Source organism: Ylistrum balloti, unplaced genomic scaffold, assembly GCF_031769215.1.
Source record: "Ylistrum balloti isolate Yb309-2 unplaced genomic scaffold, AGI_CSIRO_Ybal_v1 Utg370282, whole genome shotgun sequence".
Classification (NCBI taxonomy): Eukaryota; Metazoa; Mollusca; class Bivalvia; order Pectinida; family Pectinidae; genus Ylistrum; species Ylistrum balloti.
Genome location: NW_026782216.1, coordinates 40,356 through 63,137, shown reverse-complemented (window position 1 = coordinate 63,137; position 22,782 = coordinate 40,356). Strand labels below are relative to the sequence as shown.

The following is a 22,782-nucleotide window of genomic DNA, read 5'->3' as shown; positions in this document are numbered from 1 at the left end:
ATAACATTTTGAAAAATAGATAACTTCGATTTGAATAAAGATGATAATGATATATCATTTTTATTTCAAGCTTAGGTAAAACTGGCAAAAAATTGTCATAAAGAAAAAACAAAACTAAAAACATAATACAGTTTTTAGCCTATTCTGAAATATGTATAATACAAAGACATCCTGTACAGATCCTTGCAGAATTTTTTAAAAACCATATTGAATTGAATTTCATTGGGTTTTTTTAAGTTTCAATAAATGTGAATTAAATTGTTGAGATTTTATTTTCATTCAGTGACTTTTGAGATTATTATCTAGTTACCTCGAGTTTGTACTGATATGTGTCGTGTCTTGACCCAAAACATTACAGTAGTGGACCGGCGCTGACTAACCACACATCATACATCATGGCGGTACCAACAACTAACTTTTATTACTCCGCTGGGCGGAATATAGTTTCAGGAGTCGGAGAGGGAAATTCCATATTTACATAACATAGTAAAATACATCACAATATGCTTATTACAATATCACATACATATCAGCTTTTCACTTTACGGTTGAAGAGATTGCTCATGAAAAATGCTTTCCAATAAGTGCATTTTTCGGCATGTTTTTGAAAAGCTTCAAACTTAAACAAGATACTGTAAACAGGGATATTTTTCTTATAATCTTATTTTAGCTATGAGTATGTAAATTGCAGTCACTGTATGTTATTGATATAACAATTATTGCAAATGGTTGAATTCCTCATTGCCATGATTTGTTAAAAATTGATATTGCACTTAAATCTGATTGCACCAAAATAAATGTGTTTCCTGTATTTCTATCTGCTCTTTCAAATGACATTAACATAATTAAATTCTGCATTAATAATTTAGAAGATTTTCAATTATTTTTGTCCAAAAGTTTGGGAACATATCTCAGGAGTCTCCAGATTACCTAACAGAAAGTGTCTAATATGTTGTATAAAATTTATATAATTAGATGGTCAAAGTCTCAAGAACTAGATTTACAAATGAAAAAGATGCTGTGTTTGAAAATATGTTGTACAGTGTAAGATTATTCTATTAAATATGCTGAGGAATTGAGATGATAATATTGTTTGCTATTTCTTAGCTGAATAAAAAAGAAAGAAAAAATAGTTATGAATGTTGTAGATGCTTATGGATGTGTAGTGATTTTAATGCTACAGAGATGTGTATCTTGATCTTATAAAAAGTATGTGTTTTGTTTAGTAGCTGTGATTTCATATCAAATTAAGTGCAATGCATGTTTAAAACAACTTATGCTGTTGTGTCAGAGAAACAGAGTGAGCTGTGGGCTGTTCTTGTGTTCACAGGGAGCATGTAGCCCCCTTTATTGGATTTTGGAGATATTTTCACTTTTTTTTCAAAGAATCCTGTACTTTTAGTGTATAATATTTATATAAGGCTTTGGGCTTTTTTTTCTGAAATATTGATCAGAAAAAGTTTCCCCGAGTCCTTTTTCACTTGATATTAATGTACTCGTCATTGTCTTTTGTTTTGAATTATATTTTCATTCATGTACATGTATTGGAGATGGAAAGTGCTTATCAATGTAGTTATTTTAGACTAGTTTGTGTAACTTAAAAGGATGCCTGCACTTTTATCAAGTGTTTTGTTCTTGAACATTTTTTTTCTTAATATTATTTCATACAAAGAATTTTACAGGGAATCCGTCCAGATGTTCATATATTTTTCTAAAAACATCTTTCTCTGTATAAATGTAGCATATAATGTTATTGTTATTCACCAGTGTAACATGTGGTCATCAAAAGATTAATAATCAGGTATAGTACAGAATCACAGGCCACATCAAGATTTGGTTAGATAAACTTTGACCTTTGACCCTCTTTTTGACAAATAAAAAGAAAATGGTCCTTGCACTGTTGTAATATGATATTAAAGATATGAACTTTCACTCTGTATCTGGTAATTGATAGAGAATATTTTCCAGTAGTGCTATTGTGCTCTCTATCCTGGATTTTCATATATGAAGGGAGTCAGGGTTATCTATATAAGAATTCTTACAAATAAAATCTATTAATTTTTTTGATATAACCATTACATTTTACTTGAAAGTTGAATTTTAAAAATCTCATTCTTTCATTGCCTTAACAAAAAATATCATAATATTCAGGTTATCTAAAGATCAGTGAACAACTGTCAAAATAACCAGAAATTTTAAAACTGAATGCAAACAATGGGAGTCATCAGTACAAATTGAGATAGTTTGAGTTAAACTGTAGTGTACATGGAAAATGTACAGAAATCTGTGACTTTTATGTTGTTCTCTTCTCCTGCATTAGGTGTTAAAAATAAATTTATAAAAACTTGTTTGGAGTGTTGATCTGTTTAGTTACCATCTCATCCAAATCACTTTTCACCTATGATCCACTTCCATTCCTCAGTCAAGTAACCTTTCCATAATTTTTAGTATAGATTTAGCAATTTTGAACAAGTTTGGCAAAGAAAATTCTTGGGTGATATAACTCAGTTTTGTGTAATCAGAAACCCTGGTCTCTCTATGGGCAGAAAAGTGGAGCCCAATTAGGGATATGGTATCGCATATTTAAAACCACCTTTAGTCTGGTCACTTTATGGTGAAAGAGGAAATAAAAGTAAATCCTTAAAAATCATTTTTAATATATTCAGCTCATGGCATTCTGACCTATTTAGACAAGAGCATCAGTGAAACTGATGAATGCTTCCCATAATCGTCTTTATTGGACATAAAAATTTTAACTAAGGGCAGTAATTCTGTTATTAAGAGGTTGCGGGCCCTGGATTTGATTTACTGCACATTCTCTTAGTATGGCCAATGTATACACCAAGTTTCAATACCTTAGATTGAATGCAAATAAAGGTATGCTTGTGACACAAATTTTTGACAATGGTCAATAACTCATTACTGAGGGGTATTGTATTGTCTTCCTACGGTAAATGTATACACCATGTTTCGTTATCCGACCTTAAATACAAGAAAAGTTATGTTCTGGACAAGGTATCTTAGCAAAGGGCAGTAACTGTTATTGAGGGTTTGGGGGCCCTTAATTTGGTACGCTGATCATAATCTTTGTATGATCAATTTGTACACAAAGTTTCATTATCCTACCTTAAATACAAGCAAAATTATGCTCTTGAAAGGATATTTTTAACAAAGGGCAATTACTCTGAAACTGAGTGATTGAAAGCCTGAAATTTGGTAAACAGCACATTGTCTTAGTATGATCATTGTATATACTAAGTTTCATGATCTTTGCTTAAGTGTGGGCAATGTTATGCCCCAATCAATAATTTTTTAACAAAGGGTAATAACTCTGGTTATTGAGAGGTAGCAGTGCTGAATTTGGTACACTGTGCATTGTCTTAGTATGATCAATTTATCCACCAAGTTTCATTAGCCTTGTTTAAATGCAAGCTGAGTTATGCTCCGAAAAAGAAAATTTAACAAATGTATTTACAGGGTCAAGGTCCCTGAATTTGGTACACTGCACATCCCCGGAGTATGACCAATGTATACAATAAGCTTCATGATCCTTCGTTAAACTGTGGGCAAAGTTATGCTAATGACATGAAAAGGACAAACGGACAAGGCAGCAACTTGTTTGCTCCCCAGAAAATTTTAGAGGAGCATAAATATCATTGACCCTCTTAATTCACATTGACATCTATATATAGTGGTAATTCTTAAAAAATTTCCCTTTTGTTTTGGTTGAAAGTATTTTTGTAGAACTCAATGTAAATTGTCTGCTGATGATGGGGATTTGTTGTTAAAAAGTGAAATAGGAAAAAGAGTGTTTACATACTGATTACTGAATGTAAGTTCCAGAGATGAAAGACAAAATCAATAACAATGTAAAAATCAACAATTTATTTTTTTTTCAAGGACAAAGCAAATCATTTAAACAACTCAAGGTTTATTGCCAGGTGCCAGAAATGAACTGATGATATCACATATTAACACAAATCATGACAACTTTCACTACATGGTAAAATGATGCGACATACCTGACTTTAATACCTTTTACATGTCACAGTCATGAACTTGGTGCATTTCACCGAAGAACAGTTATTTCCAATAGTTGAAAGGTTACCTTGTGACCTATCAAATGGACCACTAATTTTATCAAAATTGAATTGACATGAAATGCATTTCAACATTGACAATTCATTTGCTAGAAAGTCTGATTAAACATCACCTTCATTTGAAAGGTCACCAATTAACTAATTAATGACAAACCACCTTGTACGGTCAGTAAATCTATTTGACCACCAATCACCTCATCTGGTGTTGTGGTACGTTTAAATGTCTGGTATCAGTAACAATGTTCCTCTATGCATCTATAAAGACAATGCTGTCTGACCAATGATGAAAACTTTCAGTTAATTCCTGCAGGACTGAGATTATCTTGTACAATAAATGTATTTTATTGGTGATCTTACGTTATAAGACTTCCACAACAAAATGGTAACACTAATTGTTACTTCTGTATAGTGTTTACATATTGCAGCTATATCTGATGTGCAAATTCATCTTTGCACTGATTTGTCAAAATTTACTTGTAGAAAATCAGGTACATTTATAATTATCGCATTCATCTTAGGTACAAGTGTTTCACCCAAACACATAATGGATAAATAGAAACAATGCCACTACATAAATATTATCACATTTCAACTTAACAAGAAAATTTACATCACATTAGGATGTAAACAAAATACATCACATATTACAATATTTACATTTGCAGAGCAATGTTACTATACAAAATTTATAAGCTTTTACAAATAGATATATAATTTTCAGGATTGTCTACAACATCCATAGTGTGACCATGATATCATTGTTGTTATAGAGACAGCTACCTACCTTGTCAAAATGACTTCCATTTGATAAATTAAATTACTGGTACTTGTAATCATTTAGAATTCTAGTTTTAACTGACTTGTAATTGAAATCAAAAGGTGTATAAAACATTAATATAAGCAATCAACATTTTTGTTATAGCATTACAGTTGTTACAGACCATATTGTACTAGTGCAGGATAAGATATTTGCATTCAAAGCAATGTCATTTATCCATATCATAAATGTCATATCAAGACAGTTCCGTGATTACGATGTTACCGAGTATTTACATCACATTACTATGTAAACAGAAATACATGTGTTACATTATATTACAAAGTAAACATTCATGTTACATCATATTATAATGTACATTCATGTTACATCACACTATAATGTAAGCAGAATGTTTAAATTATATTACAATGTAAACATTCATGTTACATCATATTACATTATAAACAATCATATTAAAGTGTAAATAGATATATTACATTATATTACAATCTGTTAACAATGTATACAGTATAATTACATCCTTTATGTCAACTTCTCAACAGATAATTACAAATTTCCTGGTTGCCAAGTTGAAAGCATGTTGCATTCCAGTAAAATTCTTTGCCAGTTTCTTCAGACTGGCAGTCTCTCCAGACTTTTGTTCCTCCAGACTGGCAGTCTCTCCAGAGTGGTACACTTTTGTCTCTCTAGACTAGCACACTTTTGTTTCTCCAGACTGGCAGTCTCTCCAGAGTGGCACACTTTTGTTTCTCCAGACTGGCACACTTTTGTTTCTCCAGACTGGCAGTCTCTCCAGAGTGGTACACTTTTGTCTCTCTAGACTAGCACACTTTTGTTTCTCCAGACTGGCAGTCTCTCCAGAGTGGCACACTTTTGTTTCTCTAGACTGGCAGTCTGTCCAGACTAGCACACTTTTGTTTCTCCAGACTAGCACACTTTTGTTTCTCCAGACTGGCAGTCTCTCCAGAGTGGTACACTTTTGTCTCTCTAGACTAGCACACTTTTGTTTCTCCAGACTGGCAGTCTCTCCAGAGTGGCACACTTTTGTTTCTCCAGACTGGCAGTCTCTCCAGACTAGCACACTTTTGTTTCTCCAGACTGACAGTCTCTCCAGACTGGCACACTTTTGTTTCTCCAGACTAGCACATTTTTGTTTCTCCAGACTGGCAGTATCTCCAGAGTGGCACACTTTTGTTTCTCCAGACTGGCACACTTTTGTTTCTCCAGACTGGCAGTCTCTCCAGAGTGGTACACTTTTGTCTCTCTAGACTAGCACACTTTTGTTTCTTCAGACTGGCAGTCTCTCCAGAGTGGCACACTTTTGTTTCTCCAGACTGGCAGTCTCTCCAGAGTGGCACACTTTTGTTTCTCCAGACTGGCAGTCTCTCCAGACTAGCGCACTTTTGTTACTCCAGACTGGCAGTCTCTCCAGAGTGGCACACTTTATCACCACCTGTGTGTTGTTTTAAGCAGATACCACTCATGATCAAATCGCTGTGCTACCTTGCCATCAGTAAATATCAGAAAAGACAGGTTGTCTGACAAAAGCTGACAACATATAAGTGAATTTAATAGTAATACACTCATTGGTGTAATACAGCATCATACATCATATTATACTGTTTACATACAATGTTCTAGATATTCCAGTACACAGACATAATATACATGTGTGATTCATTCATTCAAGTGACGTTGTACACACTCCTTACATTAAAAACACCATTCCTTGACTGTAGTTCTGTACCCTCACACACATTGCTGCACAAAATCAAAAAGTGGTTGTTAACACACATTCATTACACAATTATATCTGCATAAAAATTACAAGGTACTGTATATAGCAATCTTACATTCAGAACAAACAGTTCCTAAAAAGCCATTTTAAAAAGTTCTTGGTCACTATTCAATCAAAACATAGATTTTTCAGAGGCTAAGTAAGCATCTGAGAATATTTCGCTAAAGTGTAAAATAAAACAGTTACAAAACCTTGTCCATTCAGTTTAGTCTAAGCATGAATTCTGTAAATATGCCAGCACATTACAGAAACATGCTCATGTTGTCATTGAGCTGACATTTGATCTTTATGCTGACCTTTAACCTCCAGTGTCCAAATCTTAATATATGACCTGCAATAAAATCCTGAGTGGACCTGTGACCTTAAGGATCAAATTGTTGGCCTGTGACCTCCAAAATGTCTGCATAAACTTACAATACAACCTCTAAATTATCACTATGTTGAACTTTGACCTCCAATTTGCCAGATGGTGATCTCTGATCTCATAAACCAAGTTACAAAAAACATTCAGCTGACAGACCATGGGTTAAAACAACACCTAGGACTTCTTACACAGTGTTGTATTCTGAATTCCCTTTTAGAGGGAGCACTTATTCAAAATGGTTCACTGAATTTAAAAATGCTCAGTTCTCAAGACAAATTCAAAATCAAAATTTTCAATTTTGGAACCAAGCTCATGAAGAAAGCATCCATTATATAAGTCCTCCCAAAAGGCAACAAGTCTCCACTTGTAAGGTCAAGATTGCCATTCAGAAATAAATCTGCTTGGCTTCCATGGGCAGCTGTTCTATTGGGCAGTAGGGACACTTTACTCTGTAAAACAAAACACAACATATATCGTTACAATTCTATCAGAGTTAAGGAATGATCTTTTCAAGATGGTGGATGTAGACAGCCACAAAATATAGGTGCTCACTTTAAGCTAAAAAAATTCACTGGTTTATGGATAAAATCTGACCTAGACAGGTACCACACAAAACTCAGAAATACCTGAAATAAGTATTACACTTCCATGTATTTGTGTAGTGCTGTTACCATCATAAATAATTGTGAGTCCTTTGCAAATTCAAACAAACTATTGAATTTGGCATGGAGGCGAGACTTGCTATGAGATTTTGCTCACATCCATATATTTAAGAAGTTTAAGGTTTATTTTCATTGTGAGACACTCCAAAAACATCTGCTTTCAAGTGAATATTTATGAGAAATCATTTCATGATATAGGTAAATAGATAGAGCTTCTTTCCGCAAAAAAATCATTACACTGGACTCAAAACAAAAAAGCCATATAAACCCTTGTAAGACATTGGCGCAAGAACCACTTCAAGTGAGTCATATTTTCAATTTGACAGTGTCATGAGATTGGGTATAATGTTGTATCATTTACAGTAACCAAACCAATTGAAACCAAAGTAACTTTACTGAAAAAACAACAATAAAATACACCAACATGTTGACATAGCCATAATCAAAACTCAAATTAATAAAAGTAGGGCAAAATATGAACAATAGAACGCTTAAAGACAATAAGACCAGGTGTTCTCTAAAAGTAAGCATTTTCTGCTAAATCCATGTATGTAATGTAACATTCTCAAATGAAAACAAGGTAAACAACAATAGAACCTACAGGCAAACTGAAGAGCATCACACACGTCAAGCTTAATATCGCACAAAATAATAAATGAAATCAATAAGATCACTATAACAACATAAAATGAGTTTGTCCATCACCTGATGACATATAGCATGAAAATCGTGATAACTGGAACAGGCCCTTGAATATCAAATCAACTTTGACATGTCATCAGCATAGGTTTGAGATGCAGGAATGTTGCTTTCCAGAAATGGAAAATTCAGAATAGGGAAGATATCACATCTATTTTTATTAATGTACTTCACTCTTACTCATGTTGCAGTCATATATTGGTTCAAACCATAATCATATGTTTCAAACCATTTAGTCAAAAATATTTGAATACCCGGTATGTGTATTTAGATTTACATAAAAAAAACTTAATTAGAACCACTTTATCAAAGGTGCCGTTACAATTATTTCAAGTTGCTATAAACTTACTTAGTTCCATTAGAAAGTTTTGTAAGAGCATCTTTTGATATCACATGACCACAAATAAGTCTCATCGGAGGGTTTGCGTCGGTTGTCTGTTGACGTAAGATCGGACAGGCAAAGGTGGAGTGGTATCTGTAATCTTTTCCCAGGTCTATTTCTACCTGAAATGTTACTAGGAATTAGTCTAACAAATGGTTGAACAATCACAACTTCTCTTAGAGTTCAATGTCCTAAGTTCAACCATCAAATTTAAATTATATCAGGTTAAAAAGTCTATCCCAAACATGCCAAGCTCAATAATTGAAAGTTAAAAACACCATGTCAATAAATCAAATGTCAACATTCTTAGGTCTATCCATCCAATATCAACAACCACTACTTAATAAATTTGATGTCACCCTCTGGAGGTCAGTTATCAAATGTCAACATTTTCTGGTCGATAATCAAATGTCAATATCTTAAGGTTAATAAATTCAATATCTGTCTCCTGAGTTCAGTATCAACCAATCAATTGTTAACACCCTCTGGATAATAGATCTATTGTCAACCTCTTTTGATTATTACCTCAAATGACAACATTCCCCACAGAGCCTGATGCCAATTAGTTCCCAACATAAAATATCAAAAGTAAAGTACAGTAAGTTTCTATCCCAAATTTTGTAAAAAAAGTAGATTATAGCATAAGAACAATGCTGTGTACAGATAGAAATGACAAGCATTTTACAACACTGTAAAAATACTGGGGATTTCATCCATGAAGCTGCTCCAGACAATTGATAATTTATCCAACAGATTTTACATCAATCATTAAAGCTTTTTTTGCCTTCAGCTGATGATGGCAGACATTTAGTCCTACAGCTAATACAAGGGTTGTTATTTTTGATGGATTCTAATATTCCTCATTTTCAAAAATAGAATAAATCGAAAAATACATACCTCATGAAAAATGTTCCCCTTTTTGCTTCAAAATTTGGGTAAAAACATGAGAATTTTTACTACTGAACAGAGAAACTAAATTGTAAATAATTTAAAACAATGAATGATTTTAAGATTGAATGTTTAGATGAAGCTTTTGATAAACATTTGTTACAAAATCAAATGAAACCTACTGGTAACTCATCTTTATTGCTCCAGACCCCAGCCACTTGGCGTTGCTGCATCACTTGTCTGATGTTGAGCAGTGGAGGTAAGGCTAGGCACCCTGCTCGGATACTAAAACCAACATGTAAATTCACAGGTTAAATTAATTTACAGCAACAAATAATGAATATTTATAGTGAATACCAAGTAACTGGGGAAGTGTATGCTTGGTTCATCACTCTTAGAACAGTCAGAGTCATTTTGAGGTAAGGTCTCCTTGTAGCAGCTGAAGACTTTCTCACTGAACCGATGAGGGAGGTCTCTGAATGCTATCCAAAGCAAGTATTTTGCCAAAAGACAACTACAACAGCACAGACTAGTCCATTTTTCAGCTTCCTCATAAACAGAAATTGCCACAGGTAGAAATGTTGAATCACATAAATCAGATTTTCATCCAAGGTTGCAAAGTCTGCTGCTCTAGCAACTGAATAATTGCTTCCGATATTCTGGTATGTAAATAATCATAACTTACTACCTATCAGCTACCATCTATAACAAATATAGCTTGTCTAACTTGTAGCTGGAGTAGAATAAAAATTAAAAGTACCATGAAGTCGAGCAATATATGCCCACCCTGTGCTAAAATGGCAAGCATTCTTGTATCAAATTATATAAAAATATAAAAATGTTAAAAAAGCTGCCAAAATGAAATGCTGCTTACACAATTATGTATCATGACAAACCATACAATGCTTTTTAGTAAGCATTTGTAAATCGAGAGATGAGTTTTGCAGATACGAGTAAAACAATAGACAAAAAATCTGCCAAATTAATTTAAATTTATGGATATTGGAGAATAGTCGACGAGGATCTTCTACATACCTGACACTTAGAGGACTTTCCACCGACATCCCCAACAAACAGCAGGCATCTCGTGTAAATACATCACATATCTCATCCCAGTAGATAGGAGCCACTAAATAGGCATATGGAGAGTTCTCAATACCTTGTCTTAGGTATAGCATGCTTCCCATCAACACCTGTAGATCTAAGATATATAAAGGTATTCAGAAGTCTCCATGTGGTCAACAAAGAAAGCAATCTGGTCCATCAATATTTAAGTGCTTATTACATATTACAGGCTAGTTCCAAATCAAGATGAATGGGTTCATAATTTTCTGCACATCCCATAACAAGGTACACTACTAAACAAACATCATAAATTAACTTTAATTACCGTGAACATAATCAACACTACTGTGTATTGTTTTAACTTAATGAAGGGTATTTGAAAATAGGTAAACAACTGTTTTCAAACGGGAAGACTTTAAAAATTTTACAAGTTAAACATACCTCTCGGATATTGACTGGCAAACTGTGATAGGTGTCTAGAGTAGTATAATGCCTCAGTTTGTGACATACGTCCTTGACGTAGGAGGTCAATGAATTTTAATCTGTGTAGCTTGAACTCTAAGCAACTGTTAATTTCTCGTAATCTATCTTTATTAGATGTAGCCCAACTGTCAAAAAACACAGACAAAAGTAAAATGGACATGTCTTGATATCAAACATGAAATATAAAGACTCAAATCAGGGAGATGTGATTATTACTGGGCAATCATGACAAAGCATTTGTTTATTTCCTTGATAAATACATCACTAATTTTACATTGACAGCCTGTATTTGAAGGCAAATTGATATCATTATAATAATGATTATGCATGTACTATGTACTATATTTAGGCATGTAAGTATGACATCAGATGTTATCAAAGACTATTAATAAAACTTACCTTAAAGCAGGTTCTAAATTCTTCTGTTTTAAAGCTCCGAGTATTCTATGTAATTCTAAGAAAGGTTCTTTTTTCTCTTCTGCAATTTCTAAATTTGCTTCCTGTATTCATAAAATAGAAGCATTAACTTATAGATCCAAAAAATATGATTGTAAAATTTATAATATTAGGTACACTTGTTAATACAATTAACATAATAGCGTATGTAATATAGATATCAGTTATATATTTTTTAATTTAATCAAACACTAACAAAAAATCTACACACTTGTTATCTAGCAAAGCAATAATTCAGCAAGAAACTACATATCTATTTCATATTTTAGGAACAAGTCTTGATTTAGGATTAATGCCCAGTGAACCATCTTTCATAAGGTGAGAAGGATGTATGAATTAATTTTAATTCAAATCTGGTTTGTGGTCATTATCCATACCGTGACAAGAGCATCAGCAATGTCCAACATTCCTTGTCTCATGAAGTGTTCACAAACCACTTCATTTAATAAATGAGTTTTCTCCACTCCCTCAAATGCACCATCAGTTGCTATAGATGTCAAGTCATTGACAAAATTCTGAAAGTTTAGAGTAAATCTGTTAAATATATTCATGTCATGCATCCTGTTACCAAGCTTTTGTAATGTTAGTCAGCAAAACATAAAAGATGACCAACTACGGTTTATTTCATTGCTTACAAATACCATCTTTCAGACATCAGTTTTTCCTGTTACAGGCCATTGGGGTGGAGGTAGGGGGGCACTGTGTTTAGTCTTTGACATTGAAATTGCTAGTTAATAAGTCTACTGAACAACATTAGATATAAGTGAGTTTTTTACCGGTACATTAATGGTTACCACCATGCATGGAGACAAGCTGGAGAAGTATCGTACTACATGTCAACTGATCATCCCTTCACAATTGCTGCTGATTAAGGAACATGATCATAAAATTCTTCATTCATTGATAAACATCTTAAATCCACCAGAAAAGTTTCAAGGTAAGTTTTTGTTTGCTTCTTTGCTGAGTTATTGCAATGTCAACATCCAGGGTCATTTTGAGGAATGATCTCCTAGTAATAGCTAGTGGCTACCTCTCTGAACAACAAACAGGGGGCTAATTGCATAATTTGATTGACCTCAATAGTAATTGGGAATAAAGTGTCTTGACTAAGGACACAACCACGACAGGACAGACCATTTTGCTTCTGAGCTTTCTGAAAAACACACACCACCATTGGTTTGGAGCATCAAACGACACACCTCAGATCTTAACTTTACCGAGGTTGTGTAGCCAACTCAATATTCTACTAACCAGGTTGAAGAACTCTTAAATACTAATTAAGTTTTTCTGAGGAACATCATTCACACATTCACTGCTGGTTGGTCATCATAGAATCATAACTTATAACATTTATAGCAACAGCTGTTTAGATTCCCTACCCTGTCAATGGATTTTCCAACTTTGGACACTGTACTATGTAGTTCTTTATGTTCCTGCCCCAAGCGCGAGACTGCCTCTTTGATCCTTCGAACAGTCTGTGTCAGTATTAAGGTTTGAGTAGCGGTAAGCTTGTCATCTGCAATTAAAACAAAATTTTCTCTATTTGTTTAAAAGTTTCAAAGTTCTCTGGAACTCCCTACCTTCAAATTTAGCATTTAGTGCTGCATGCTCTTCTTTTAAATCTGCTATTATTTCCTTCAAATATAATTTTTTTTTCACTTGCAAAATCTTCATTCTGTGAAAGTATATTTGGCGCATTAGTTTCAGACCCCTTCACAATCACTTTTCGCTAGCTACACTGTGTCAATGAAATGCCAACAAACAAATACATAAATGACCTGAAATGTGTTCATACCATAAGATTCATTTAAAAAGTGACCAGTAAAAACATCCACAGATATTTGCTCACCTGAAATGATCGACATATGTATCAAACATGTGACAGCACTTCTGTTTTTGACGAAATCACTAAATCACAGACACTTGAGTTAGCTTAGAGTGGCCCAGAAATACACATGTGTTTTACATAAAATCATTGTTTGAATAGGAACTACATTTTGATGACAAAAGCATCAAAATAAAATAATGGTGGATGTCAGTTTTGATGTGTGCATCTTTTCTACGAGGTTAGATTAAACTTTTTATTGTTTAGTCCCTGTTTTCTCAAATAAGCCATATTTTTCGGTAAACTTCTTTTATGTAACAGTAACTACTTAAAGAAAGTTGTTTTTACATCTCTCTGTCTACAACTTGGTAATTTGACAAAATTAGAAATGAGTCATCAAAGGTATTAAAAAATCACCATTTTTCAATATAAGGCATCCAGCCAAAAAATTGCAAGAGGACCTGGCCTTTAATTCATGAAATGATTTCTTATTCACCTGACTGATGACAACAATAAAAAAAAATATGGTTAATGGTTTTTATTAGAAATTTTTCACTCTTTCCGGAAACGAAACATATGCAGGTCAATAGTTCAAGTGATATTGTTCGACAAAATGACCGTCCGGAATCGATGTCTAGACGACATTACTACTACGGCAAGTAAGTATCTATATATATTGCAGAAGTAGAAGAAGTATGTACAGAAATCAGTTCTTCAGTAAAATTCAGAGATTAATAGGTCTAGTCGTATGTATAGTATACCTTTATATGCCTGACTATATCATACCAAATAATATGTATTGTAAAGATTGTAGATTACCAAATTAAATAATGATGATTAAGAACTAAGCAGATTAAATTTAAAAGACACCAATTCTACTGCAAGTCCATTAATTGACCTATACTCGTTCGAATAGAATAGTGAACATTTTTATTAATGAAACCAAAATGGTGTCGATCCAGATAAGTTTTTGATGTTATCAAACTGTTGCTATAAAAACAAATCGAAGACAAAAGAAAACCATCTTAAATCCATATGCAGCATACAAAGAAAACAATAAAATGAAAGCATTTACCATCTCGCAATTCTCGTTGTATACTTTGAATTGAATTGCACAACTCTTCAAGATTCTTGTTAGAGTGGTCCTTCAAACCGGAAAATTTGCTGAATACTTTCTCAACTTCTCTCTCAACTGCATTGCACGACTCCATTTTTGTTTTTCAACCTTGACCTTTCGTGACGGAGATTCCGTTCTATTTTTCATGCGTCATTCTATAGAATGAGTGGTATTTCTTCTATTTTGTTATTTTACAACACAAGCAACCAAGTACAGTGACTTGAAAAAGAGGAAAGTAAACAGATGAGACAGTGGGGAAAACTGTCAGTAATTTCACCGGAAACCACCATTGAACAGGAAGTTATGACGACAATGGCTATTGCTAAGCAAAGGAAGAAATATACCGGATAAATTAGGCATAGGTATGACACATAGGCAGATCATATTTATGTGTTTGATTGTATTAATGTATTTTTCACCTGATCGGTTTGTAAGAAATGTATTGATTAAAATCAATATTCTCACTATACACACACTGACTTTTTTATCTAAATGTTTTCAGAACGCACAAAACATTAGATGCATTAAATAATCTCCCTGGTGATAATTAGGCCTACACTGAATGGCCACAGAATGGCTCACATGGTCATCACTCCGAATATTCATTTAAGCTTGAAAGTAAATATAAATTTTAATCAACAGCTGATGGAAAGCTTGTAACGTGATGGTGTACTATTAGTATTTATGTTATAACTCCATTGCCACCATTCGCCTACTAATAAATGTCAACTAATCAAGATACAGTTCAACACTAACATTTTTAAAGCATTCATATGCGTCGTGTGGAATTAAAGATATCAACCGAAATTTATTTGTTTATGCTAGTAGGGTCACTTTCACGTAACGTGTTGAAACCGGTGCGACGAAATGCCCGAAACGGCGCATTGGGAGTCAACGGTGATTACAGAGTATATATCCGTTATTAGAATGCAACATTCTAATGAATATTGCGTTGATGATAAAATGAATGCTGTTTCCGTTCGTGGTAGACATGTTTACTGACATTTTGTAGTTTAGGAGTCACTGGGCAGATTACTCAATATTAAGGGACAGAAAACAGCATCCGGCATCCACCACATGTTTTCGGCTGATCATGCACTCAAAGTCAATTTGAACAACAGTGCATGTGATAAGAACAACCACTTATTATCACTTCAGAATCAATATTTATCTATGTTTCCGTCGCAAAAACTTCCCTTTATCGTTCATTGTATTTTGGTGTACGCGCCCCTCGGTATGCGTAGTTATGTACACTATCAGATTTGGTTGCTGTTTTTTAGTTCACCAAAGTAATCGATACATGTACATATTTATATATTCATTTACACAACTCGAGCATTCGCATTATTATCAGCATAACTAATGACTCGGCGAAAAGCCGCAAAAGTTCATAGAATAAAGGAAATAAACACCTATATTGCATCACGTTTAAGTCTGAACTGAATCTGAGAGTGGATAAAATGTAATTGTGGACATTGAATAAAATACGTCCATTATCATATCAGAATTTCCCAGAAGCAAGCAAATCAACATTTCAACAGGATCAGAAATATCATATATGCAGTGTCAAACGGCAGTATAAAGGGGACATTATCGGATTGAGGAAATGTTCATCCTTTTCATAGGGCGCCCCACATAAACTGGGTCCAGGATCAAATGATAGTTGTATTTATCATTATACAAATCACTGGCATTATTATCGAATTACACTACCTCAAAGCAATCATTCCAACGGACTCTGGTTTGTGTTGGTCAGGGGATAGAACACACAACCTTTTCTCATAGATGCGAGCACTAAATTATAGTGGGCTTGGTGTCGAGGAAAAAATCAGGAAAAATGTAGTTGTTTACAATAAATCCCCAAAAGAAGTCGACTCACAATGGTGACAGCAGGTACAATTTGCTATTTTTTAAGATCAATGAAAAATATTTACACGGGTACGTTAATTTTTTTTTCAAATGACCCGTTTACAAAAGCATTCCCATACTGTTTGTTCAGTCTGACGACTCTTTTTCCGAATATTACTCTTCCCTTTATGAATATATGCTAATATTCGAGGGTCAAAGTTTATGTATACACATGGTAAAATGTCATTAGTGAAACACAGCGTCAGATAGAATGTTTGCATTTGTGTAAAAATATGTGGTCAAAACGAATATCTGCTGTAGAATGTAGGTTTTGCAGGTGTGTAAAATTAGTCTACGTCGGTGAATTTAATTGGAAACGGTCGATGTAATAGAGGACACGACTGGAGTAAAACATTGCTTGCCGAGGAAATGCGCACTGCAGTTTATAAGCTTGTAACTTTCGTGTTGATCGATGACTGACTCGACTGTGTGAGGTTTATTGGGTGAGATTAGAGTGGAGAGGCAGATAAAATATTAACGCTTGCGATACCAATCGAAAGTTGTATTATACACTATTGTAGCCGCGATACAGGACAATATTTTACAATTGTTATCAACTACCAACCTTGGCAATATCTCGCGTTTCAAAGGTCACTTTATCTCTGACCTGGACAAACAAACGTTCACAAATAATCATTTTACGTAAAACTGGATTCACTGGGAGTGTCTATATATCTGGACTGAAATGTTACACGAGCCGAATGTGTTAGTTAACGGTTGTAGGTAACGCACACAGTGTACCCGGACTTGTGGAGCTGCTGAAGGTGGGTTTCCGAATCTTTTCAAGCTAAGTCAATATGGGCTACTTCGGGGCAGATCGTGGTCAACCAGAGGAGGTTTATGATAAAGTGAAATTAAAAGACCTTCCGAAAATGGCGAATTTAAGAGAGGAAGTGAATTTGATCATCCATAAATCTTCTTGGTGGGATCTGTATGGTGTGGACTGGATGATCATGTTAATCGTGTTTGGGATGGTATTTGTAGGAGCCTACTTAATGTCGTCAGATAATGTGCTTGTTATGGTTCTGGGTATTGTAGTATATGGATACTGCCACAATTCGATCGCCGTTAAAGGTGCACATGCTGCTGCACACGGAGCCATGTGTGCATCGCCCGTCTGGAACCGTCTATGGATGATCCTATGTTCAGATATTGCCGGAACATTTCCGTCGGACGCGGCATATGATATTCATATTAAGAACCATCATCCACATACAAATATAATCGGACTTGGAGACTCAAGTACGTGGAAGATTCCGTTTCTTCCAGCGTATTTGTACATGTATGTGGCGCCCTTGCTTGTTCCAGTCATCACTATTCCCGTTTCCTTATCAGAACTGAGGGGGAAGTGGCCTCAAATGATACGATACATGTTTTTAGCAACCATTGGCCTTTCGATCAACTTCTGCCTCTTAATGAATATATCCGGATTTACGTTCATGCAAGCATTGATGGTCACATGGGCAGCACGTGCAATGCTTTCCATTCCGTACATCCATGTAAATATTTTCCAGCATATCGGACTTCCAATGTATTCCCAGAAAAGTCGTCCTGTTAGAATTTATCAAATGACCACGGGAGTATTGAATCTTCCCCGTAATCCTATTCTGGACTATAGCTTTGGACACTCCATCGTAAGTTGCCATGTGGAGCATCACTTGTTCCCGACCCTCTCTGACAACATGTGTCTCAAAATCCAACCAACAGTGTCAAAGTTCCTCAAGAAAACCGGACTCCCGTATAATGAAGACACGTACCGTAGCAGACTGGACATATTCACTAGAAAGTATAAAAAATTAATGGTCAACGCTCCACCAATCACACATTTCGTTGGTATCCAGTAATTAAAACTGTAGTCCCGTGATAGTACAAAGTGATGTAAATTGTGATTTGTGTTTTTGAATATTACTTTTGCAACCGTAATGCTAATTATGCAATCATCCGTCATTATATATCTATATAAATGTACGGTTTATAAAACAGTACGTATTTTCTGGATATTAGAAGTAATGTATACAGTGAAGTTGAAGGGCGAAACTGCTGACTGCGTTTATAATAACTCGTGAGGAACTCTTATTCCATACAATATTAATGGATCAACGTTTCTGTTCGTCTCCCAACGATGGACATGGTCATGTGCAAACGGTCAAGAACATGTTTATATTTAAAATGAGCATACCTGAGAATGAATCGATCAGAATAGCCATGATCCGCCGTTTTTACCCGCTTGTTGTGGTTACTAGTACTACGAAGTAGTATGTATTGGACAACATTCTCGTCATCTGTGATAAAATCCTAGTTAAAACTCTATAGACATGTTAAGTTTCAAGTTGTGTGGGTTTTTTTTTTCAACTTTGTTGCTGTTTTTTTTTTATTTTGTTGAAGTTTTTATTAAGTATATTCAGTTATACTCGTATACCATATAGTGACACTGTTATATATCGAGACCAATCCATACCAACTATCGTTAAACGGAACAAAAATATTTTTTCACTGGGAATAAGTAAACCTTACTGCAGCTTCTTTAAATTGTGTCTAATTAATGTTACGGTCGACAGTTTTGTAACAAATGAGTACTCACAAGATTTTGAATATAGATCACTAGTTTTACATTGTAAATCAACAGGGTGCCAAACGCATTGGTGTTAACAGGAATATAATAATATAATATAAAAGTCTTTGTCCACGTGATTTCTTTTTTCTGATTCTTACATTTTGATCTTATTATTCATTTTACGATCATATTCAACAGTATTTTCAACAGGGAGCAAAAGTCTGGCGCTGAATCTTCAAAATTGAAGGGTTTTGCGATTTCGTATTTGAAAAATGTAGGGCGAATATATGAATATCTAGAGTAAAATGCTTGAGTTTGAAGATGCTAGCCATGTTTGCTGGTCCTGTGTATTCAGCATTGCTTCTTATAGTGTGAAACCTCGCTAAGAATTCCACCTTCGTGACTAGAGAAAAGTGGTCTTGATATCAGGTTGGTCGCTTTACGGGCACTTGTTCATATTTTCAGTCATAAAATCAAAAAATAGTTATATATGATTAACCAGATTGACACGTAAATACAGCTAACAGATCTGACACCTGTCACCAGTACACGGTGAAATCAGGGACGTCCCTGGCGGAATATACACCCGGTAACTTTATGTCTGACTAGCTAGTGGTGTGAGCGGTCTTTGGAACTTTTTTAAAAACTGGTATTAATAGTGAGGTGGTTTGAAGCTTAGAAAACAAAGCTCTTCTGTGATAATGTTTATCAAATTTCTTGTATCTTGTATAGATGATTATTGGGGGACTGAAATGAAGTAGTCTTGATAGTGAGGTGGTCTCTATGCGAAGTTTTACTTCGTTGGTCTCTTGCTAATATTGCCAAATGCTTGTGATAATAATTTGCATTATATTCGACAGCCACATTTATTTGTTTGAATTTCATCATTTTATAACTTTTGATTTGCTTTAACTTTCATTGATGAGTGCATTATCGCTCATTTTATTGTAATACACATTGTCAGACTGAATTTCCATGATGTTGACTACAACAATAGCAGACACAACAGACAAACTCAATGTGTTGCTATGGAGACAGAAAGCAGACAAATGAGCGTGCAGCTTGCGACTACGTCGATTTCAGATGATAAAACAGTAAATTGGAAGTCTTAAACATTGCGCTTCAACCTGCTTGAAGAGGGAATATTTCAAATATGTCTTCCTTGCCTACTATGACATGCTTTTACCAATAAGAATATTCAAAGGTTTCGATACCAGTTTAACGGAAATGATATGAATGAGAACAGGAAATCAAACGTGTTGTTTTATCTGTTTTGATTATTTAAATTTTTATTGTTATTGTTTTATTTTTCAAGCAGTTAATGTATGTTTTTGTTAAGTTCATTTGAATTATTCGAAGTTTTTAGCATGTTTTGATAACCACAGGAATATTTGACAAGGGCGCTATATGATAAGATAGCTGTATACGGCAATATACCTTCCATCTAACAAAAAATGATCACGTGGTATTTGCTGTTTTCCTTGTGTTCTGTTTTAATCGTTTTGATTTTTACAACACGATATCGTTAAATGCTTGCTATTAATTCAAGAAGCGTTTGACTATTTAATCAGGCTTTGTAACCTATCAGAGTTGTTGTTCCTTATATTTTGGCACACCTCGGCTGGTTCCGCTACCTCCTAATAGTAGCCGAGTTGTAACGAATAATGACACATCCAGCCAGCATATTAAAAAGCATCTCTATGGCATCATCTTACAAAATTATGTATGTGATACTGGTGTTTTCATTGTATTTCATTATATTTTTAATGCTTTACTGTGTTGTGAGGCCAGATGGAACATTTATTTTGCAGTGTGATATCAATTTGACAAATATTCTCTGGTAACGTGTTTTAATCGACGTCTATTACTACAAATATACTTTCAGTAAGTCCACAGGTTATGAAATGCAAAGAATCGTTATCAAATTATGTGTTCATACTTGATTTTAATCAAACATGTTCTAAATGATGTAATAAGGACATCGTTCAATAAATGTATCTGTATTAATGTTGGTGTTTTGCGTTTCCCTCTCCAGTCTGACGTTTGATTTTCTGTGTCCCCTTTGATTCTGTCAAGGCTATGTAAAAATATATATAACAGTTGAGGACAATGTCGCCCTGTGTGACTGATTGAACCGATCGTCTGTTCCTTCCTTCCTTCCTTCCAGTTAGTAATTAACAGTGCTGAGTGGCGTGTTTGATTTGTACTATTCTTCTTCCTGATTTCTCTCTTGTTGTCTTGGTATGCAGAATGGTATTCCAACACTTGTCCGAAATTATACGCACTGGAAGAAAGAAAGACGAAATCTTCATACCATTGAACCAGTCTACGTTGCTAACAGTACTGGTGAATGATTGATATGCACACTAGATGATAAATGTGCGGTCGTGTTTGATCGAATTCCAGCCGGTGGCTTTAGAGTTTCTAACCTCAGATACAGTGATGAAGTTCTAGCCTCGGATATAGTGATTATAACTTCTAACCTCTGTTTAGTGATGAGGTTCTAGTATCTGATATAGTGTTGAGGTTCTAGTATCTGATATAGTGATGAGGTTCTAGTATCTGATATAGTGATGAGGTTCTAGGATCTGATATAGTGTTGAGGTTCTAGTATCTGATATAGTGATGAGGTTCCAGCCTCTGATATAGCGATGAGTGTGTAGCCACTGATATAGTGGTGAGGTTCTAGTATCTGATATAGTGATGAGGTTCTAGTATCTGATATAGTGATGAGGTTCTAGGATCTGATATAGTGTTGAGGTTCTAGTATCTGATATAGTGATGAGGTTCCAGCCTCTGATATAGCGATGAGTGTGTAGCCACTGATATAGTGGTGAGGTTCTAGTATCTGATATAGTGATGAGGTTCTAGTATCTAATATAGTGATGAAGTTCTAGTATCTGATATAGTGATGAGGTTCTAGTATCTGATATAGTGATGAGGGTCTAGCCTCTTATATAGTGATGAGGTTCTAGTATCTGATATAGTGATGAGGTTCTAGTATCTAATATAGTGATGAAGTTCTAGTATCTGATACAGTGATGAGGTTCTAGTATCTGATATAGTGATGAGGGTCTAGCCTCTTATATAGTGATGAGTGTGTAGCCACTGATATAGTGGTGAGGTTCTAGTATCTGATATAGTGATGAGGTTCTAGTATCTGATATAGTGATGAGGTTCTAGTATCTTATATAGTGTTGAGGTTCTAGTATCTGATATAGTGATGAGGTTCCAGTCTGATATAGATGAGTGTGTAGCCACTGATATAGGGTGAGGTTCTAGTATCTGATATAGTGTTGAGGTTCTAGTATCTGATATAGTGATGAGGTTCCAGCCTCTGATATAGCGATGAGTGTGTAGCCACTGATATAGTGATGAGGTTCTAGATGTGATGAAGTTCTAGTATCTGATATAGTGATGAGGTTCTAGTATCTGATATAGTGATGAGGGTCTAGCCTCTTATATAGTGATGAGGTTCTAGTATCTGATATAGTGATGAGGTTCTAGTATCTAATATAGTGATGAAGTTCTAGTATCTGATACAGTGATGAGGTTCTAGTATCTGATATAGTGATGAGGGTCTAGCCTCTTATATAGTGATGAGTGTGTAGCCACTGATATAGTGGTGAGGTTCTAGTATCTGATATAGTGATGAGGTTCTAGTATCTGATATAGTGATGAGGTTCTAGTATCTTATATA

At 34.7% G+C, this 22,782-nt stretch overlaps 2 protein-coding genes across 2 annotated transcripts; one reads left to right on the top strand and one right to left on the bottom strand.

Moving 5' to 3' along the window:
- Window positions 1–5,294: 5,294 nt before the first annotated feature.
- On the bottom strand, window positions 5,295–14,875 carry LOC132552846 (E3 ubiquitin-protein ligase RMND5A-like). Its single transcript, XM_060217036.1, has 9 exons — window positions 14,579–14,875; window positions 13,058–13,194; window positions 12,056–12,193; window positions 11,622–11,722; window positions 11,181–11,347; window positions 10,710–10,875; window positions 9,857–9,959; window positions 8,754–8,908; window positions 5,295–7,492 (listed from the first exon to the last, which is right to left on the bottom strand). The coding sequence occupies exons 1-9, from the start codon at window positions 14,712–14,714 to the stop codon at window positions 7,429–7,431; spliced, it is 1,167 nt and encodes a 388-aa protein (XP_060073019.1). The 5' UTR covers window positions 14,715–14,875; the 3' UTR covers window positions 5,295–7,428.
- A 1,861-nt stretch (window positions 14,876–16,736) lies between these two features.
- Window positions 16,737–21,089, top strand: LOC132552851 (fatty acid desaturase 6-like). The gene has a single exon (XM_060217041.1). The coding sequence runs from the start codon at window positions 17,326–17,328 to the stop codon at window positions 18,370–18,372; it is 1,047 nt and encodes a 348-aa protein (XP_060073024.1). The 5' UTR covers window positions 16,737–17,325; the 3' UTR covers window positions 18,373–21,089.
- The last annotated feature ends 1,693 nt before the right edge of the window (window positions 21,090–22,782 follow it).